General features: G+C 40.3%; 1 protein-coding gene across 4 annotated transcripts in view; it reads right to left on the bottom strand.

The window, feature by feature from the left end:
- LOC120548087 (equilibrative nucleoside transporter 1-like) overlaps positions 1-6,000 on the bottom strand; it is a 49,624-nt gene continuing 43,624 nt past the window's right edge. For all 4 annotated transcript variants that reach the window (XM_039784051.1, XM_039784048.1, XM_039784047.1 and 1 more), the window contains exons 12-13: positions 3,623-3,822; positions 1-1,707 (exon numbers count right to left, since the gene is read on the bottom strand). In XM_039784051.1, the coding sequence (XP_039639985.1) occupies positions 1,596-1,707; positions 3,623-3,822 (312 nt within the window). In that variant the 3' untranslated portion in view covers positions 1-1,595. The remainder of the gene's footprint in view (positions 1,708-3,622; positions 3,823-6,000) is intronic.

Raw genomic sequence — 6,000 nt, 5'->3', positions numbered from 1 at the left:
TTCTTAAAAATACAGTTTTATTTGATCACAGAACGGTTTGAAGCTGCAATATAAGTAACTTTTTAATGGTCCATGACTCCCATACCAACCAAACACTAAGTATGGAAGAACAGACCAATGTTATGCTTTAAAAAAACAACAGGCAGTTAGGATCTATACAGCTTGCATTATGAGTAATTTTTGGACAATTAAAGCAAACTTAAAAAAAAAAAAAAAATTTAAAAAAGCATCCAAAAGGCCACAGAAATATAACACTGATGGGCATGAGGCCTTTTACCTCCTCATTCATAACACTACCAACTCAGCGAGAGCCAAGTCGTGAAGTTTGAAAAACGGACAAAAAAATATTTTGGATACAAAACTTATCTATGAAAACATGTTCAAATGAGAAATGTCACAGGCTCATGAAGGCGAAAGAATATCTCACTCATAAATGGTACATTTCACGTCACTGACGGCTGCAGATTTTCTTTTTGCTGCATTCAAAAATACATTGTGGCAAAATATGTTTATCAGGAAGACACATTAACAGTAAACAACATGTGGGCTGAAAAATCTAGACCGAAAACGTGACCTCTGTGTTTTCAGGCAAACCAAATAGAGCAACACTGGTACAACTTCATCTATAACTAAAAAACAAACACCACTCTCTAAGACAACAAATATTCAGCAGATTGATTGAAACATGGTCTTTAGGATTTAGTCCAGCCTTACATTCTTAGAGAATTTACTCATTTGTTATGAGGAAGTTTAAAAATAAAAAGTGACCCAAATCGACAAGTAGAGCGAGGGAGCGAAGCAGTTTACACAAGGCACATTTATAATTAGCCGTTGGATGGATAATGGTAATCTCCCTTCAAAGTTCATCATTTTCCCATGTTGTCTTTATGTATTTGGCTTGATCAAAGTTAAAAAAGTCCAGTCCAGAGTCATAAAAAAAAAAATTTCACATTGAGATCAGTTTACAAACTGATGGGTTAAAATTTACCGGTTTATGTAGATGAGCCAAACAGCAGAATCTAAGAGCCTCATTAATAAAAATGTGTTAAGACTTTATGTACACACCATCATAACTTCTTAGGATTTCTAAAGAAAGTGAAAGAAATTTATTACTTTAAAAGCAATTTTATCACAAGAACTTTTTATGGACTTCACTAACACTGGGCTCAAGATTCGGGATGTCCGGGGATAGTTAAAACACACCTTGAAAAAATTCTGCGGTCATGACGAGTCCACTGCAACGGATTTCTCTACACTTTTGGTTTCGATTTGCTTGTTGAGTTGCACTCTGAACTCTTCAATTCCATCACAGAGAAACAACCCGTTTGATCAATGGCATCGAGAGAACTAATATTCACTTAACATGTTTCAGCTTATATTGTTGCCGAGATGGCTGGATGAGACAAGTCTCTGCTGTACACTTCAGAAGACTGAGGTCCTCTAGTCTTCTTATCTGCCGTGCCGTCTCCACTCAGTCGGGGAGATTGTTGCAGAGAAGCACGGCTCTCCCGTGACCGGTAAAGACGGGGAGTGTGTGTGAGGGCGGGGTGGTCTAATCTAAGTCTACGTCTACTGAAGGTCTGACTGGAGATCTTTCAGATCATGGCCCGGAAAGCAAATGAGACTGCAGCGCCCAGCGCCAAGCCGAGGGACAAGAAGAAGGCCATGATGGCCCCGGCCGTCTCCGCCTCATGCTGGGAGACCTTCCTGTACAGAGACAACAGAGGGACAAAATTTAGGGAGGGAGTGAGTTCACCATGAAACCCAGTGATGTTAGATATGGCATCCCTTAAAGGAATAGTTCAACATTATATTATTATACACTTTCTTTCCATGAATTAGATGAAAAGAGGCAGTCACTAATGTGCATTGTTTGATTCAAGGTTGTGCGGGGGCTTTTAGGGTTTCTTTTACATATTTTTTTTAATATGCTTTATGTATTTTATGATGTCCAAGTCTTTGTGTGTTGAGTTTTATCTGGGTGCAAGACAAACATCTACTCGGGGTGTTAAAAGTTGACCACTCTCATGTCTGTACGACAAGTATGGTGCTACAGCCCAGAGTGGGTTAGCTTAGCTTAACGCAAGACTATGCATCATGTTCATTTTGAGTGTTAAGAGGTGCTGGTGGGCGTGCTTTTGAGCTTTGAAGGGTCGCCAGGCTAGCTTTATCCCCTTGCTTCCAGTCCAGTAATTAAAAAGACTACGCTACTCCTCCAGGGCCCTGGGTACCTGGTTGAGCGTGTGCCCCATGTACAAAGGCTCAGTCTTTACCACAGCAGGCCGCAGCCTTTTGCCGCATGTCGTTCCCCCTCTCTCTCCCCTTTCCTGTCTTAAGCTGTCCTGTCAAATAAAGGCCTAAAATGCCCAAAAAAGAATCTTAAAGAACAATTCCGGCACCAAACGAACCTAGGGGTTAACAAGAGATGTGTATCCACTCGATTGTTCTCTGGGACATGTTTTCATACTAATCAAATGTGTTTGTAGCTTGAACGAAGCTAGCGCGGACCGCTGATTAGCTTACAACGCTTGTATTCGGGGCACAGGGAAAGTAAAAACAAAATCGCTATTTATACCACTAAAAAGGCTCAAAATATCACCAAACTTCAACGGTAGCATAATGAGGGTCCCTATATGTTAACCGAAGCATTGAGAACATTGTAAGCATACAGACAGTTTATTGAACGAAGAGCTGCGGGAGCTCCGTGAAAGGGCTACGAGAGAGAGAGAGAGGTACCGGTAGTCAATGCGGCAACGCAGCCTCGTACTTCGGGAAACTGGTGGTGTACCTGCGGACATTGTGAAGCTATGGCCGCCGAACAGGAGTGTCTGTGTTGCACGGAATGGGACCTGTTGCGTCGCGACACCCAGGAAACTCTGTTTTGTACAGTCTGAAGATTTCCCCTCTCTGATAAACAGGGCTGAACTTTTTCCAAAAAAATTGGAGACAGCGACCCAGACCGGAGGGACCAGATGGACAGTTATCCACTGAGTAAGTAGCCACACTAGACAAGTTATGTTTTACATCTGTGCAATTATTTCAGATATATTGAGCTTTTGATTTGCATTGCCAGCTGTAAGTCATGACTGGTTTTCAAGACGGCGGCCGCATGTAAACATGAACGGGAGTGTCTTTATAATCTATCTTTTCAATAAACTGTACACTTACAATGCTTCGGTTAACATGTGGGGACCCTCTTTTTAGGAGTACAAAATAGCGATCCGTTTTTACTTTCCCTGTGCCCCGAATACGTAGCCCCGAGAACGATCGAGTGGGTACACATCTGTTATTAACCCCTAGGTTCATTTTGCGCCGGAATTGTCCTTTAAAAAGAAAAAAAAAAAAAAAAAAAAAAAAGACTACTCCTCCTAGCACTGCACTTCTGTAACATTATAACATGGTCTTTTTTATTTCACATTTTTATTCCTTGACAAAACAAACCTGTGCCTACATCACCCACAATGCACCCCAAGGCCCGTAAACACACTTTGATGTGTAAAATTTACGGGAGTTCCACTTTAACTCAGACGTGAGAGTGATCTCGTTCTTCTCATCCAACTATCAGAAAGATTCTGCCGAAACCAACACTAGCCAGTATCAGGTGTAAATGTGTAGTTCTTACTTGGGTCCGAAGCACATGCAGAGACTGGCCAGGTATCCGTTGGAGAAGGAGAAGAAGATCATGAAGACGATGTACCAGGCGTCGTGGTCAAACGGCACGGGGAGGTAGTAACGAGGCTGGACGTTACACAGCATGAAAAGAGGGACGAAGACGACCCGCAGACCCACCAGGACAGGAAGCCACATACTGTCTTTGTCCGGCTGGAGAGAGAGAGACAGAGACAGAGACACACACACACACACACACACACATTAATAACAACAACAACACTCTAACATTTGAGTGTTTTTATTTCCAACGAACACTGTGAATACATACATGTACAGTATATGTGGGCACATACACTGATTACTATGGGTGCTTTAGTGGGAGAAACGGGGACAGAGTTGTTTAAAGACATGACTGATCAAAAGGACATGAAGTCACAAAAGCACCTCGGTGGAAAGGGTCAGCATCAGTGCCGTCTAATGATGGTAAATAAACTCACATGGTCCTGGAGCAGCTGACTGCTGTTATCTGCACTAATAACAGGCTGCATTCCAATTCAGACTGGGTTAACTGACCGTACTCAGTTTGTACAAAATGAATTGATTCAATTTGATTATTTCCTCTGGATCGCAGGAAATTAGACTGGTTTGTAAATTTATTTCCTTGACAAAGTTTTGAGAGATCTGTGCCAGAAAAGAAGCTTACATTTGACAGACAAAAAAGAAATGAGACATGAGTAATCAACTGGTGAATATAACACTAGACAGTAGGGGTGTAAGAAAAAAAATCGATACACTTGAGTATCGCGATATTTTATTTAGCAATACTATATTGATTTTCAAAAACGCAATATCGATGATTTTTTTTCTTCTTTTTTAGTTAACGTGCAAAAATATTCATGTAAGACAGTGGTTTATGTTGTGTTTAAACCCCCTACCGCTAGATGGCTATGCTGAGACGCACCACTAGTGTCCTTGCCTAACAGTGCCTAGCAGTGCCTAACAGTGCCTAACAGTGCCTAACAGTGCCTGACTTTTTGCTAGAAGCTAACAATGTAGCTATGGCTGAACTTTGGCCTACTTTAGCATATAAACATTAGCTAAGAACCTGGGAACCACAATCCCAAACTGGCAGTTTGATTTTCTGTGTACTGAATTGTTTACCTAAAGTAAACTTCTTTGACTTTCATGCACATCATGTCTTTTTTTTTTTTTTAATATTAGTTTTTCTAAACGCACATTATCGAAACATATTGCAATATACTGAATCGTGATATATATTGTATCACCAGATTCTTGCCAATACACAGCCCTACTAGACAGCTGGATATGCCATGAACCTAAAATAGTCTTATTAGGCTTATTATTAAAATAAATGTCTTCATGACAACAGACACAATGCCCAGATGTGTAGCAGCGCACAGGGCTTCTTCGCAGTTTAAAAACCTCAAAAGCTGCCCTCCTAAGGAGCAAACTTTCAAAAACACCACCGTCACTCTTCTCTGACCCCCAAAACCACTTCCTTTACACAGCACGCACGCACACACACTTCATCCAAAACAAATCTCTGATCTCAGCAACAAAACTCGTCTCTCCTTTATTATGACCCCAAGCTCTGAGCAACTGTTTTTCTACCATTCCACCCATCACGATGGGATCTATCCATGTGTAAACATGTTATGCAGCCAAAGGCTTCCAATGAAGTATCAACAAATGTGCCTGTTGCGGTCCATAGTTCCATTTACCCGCCAGACAACAGCAGTTCATACTAAATATTTTGATGCAGCCATTTTAAAATGGACTCTATAAGGCAAACATGTTTATAAACTATAGTCCTATTCTTTAATTGATTGGTTGATGGGGGCTGCGTGAGCAAGCAAAGGTTAAGCACTGGTCACTGTCATTATTACAAACTGGTACATTTTGAAATATGCTCCAGTAGAATTTTACACGTTAGTAGCAGCATACATTTAGTAACTGTTGGTCCTTCTGAGAATACCAGGTAGTTATGACGAGATCTGTGATCAAATTTTGCATGAATAGATCCACGAAATATGCAGAAAAACCTGACGAAGCGTTAGGGCTGCTCGATTATGGGAAAAAATATAATCACGATTATTTCGGTCAATGTTGAAATCATGATAATTTAACACGATTACTCGTTGACTTCTGGAAAGATGTTGCAATTATTGAAATTAATAATTAATTATAAAAAAAAAACAGTGGAAAAAGTAAAAAACAGTAAAAAACAAATAAAACAAAAAAACACATAAAACTGTGAAAATAAGAGTTTACTTGCCAAACTTAATGAGCTAAATAATAGCTTTTCTCGATTATTCTGTTTTTGTGATCATTGGGAGCCAAAATCATAATCACGATTACATTTCGATT

This window comes from Perca fluviatilis, chromosome 19 (assembly GCF_010015445.1).
Source record: "Perca fluviatilis chromosome 19, GENO_Pfluv_1.0, whole genome shotgun sequence".
Classification (NCBI taxonomy): Eukaryota; Metazoa; Chordata; class Actinopteri; order Perciformes; family Percidae; genus Perca; species Perca fluviatilis.
The sequence above is the reverse complement of the archived record's forward strand: the minus strand, read 5'-3'. Positions and strand labels throughout refer to the sequence as shown.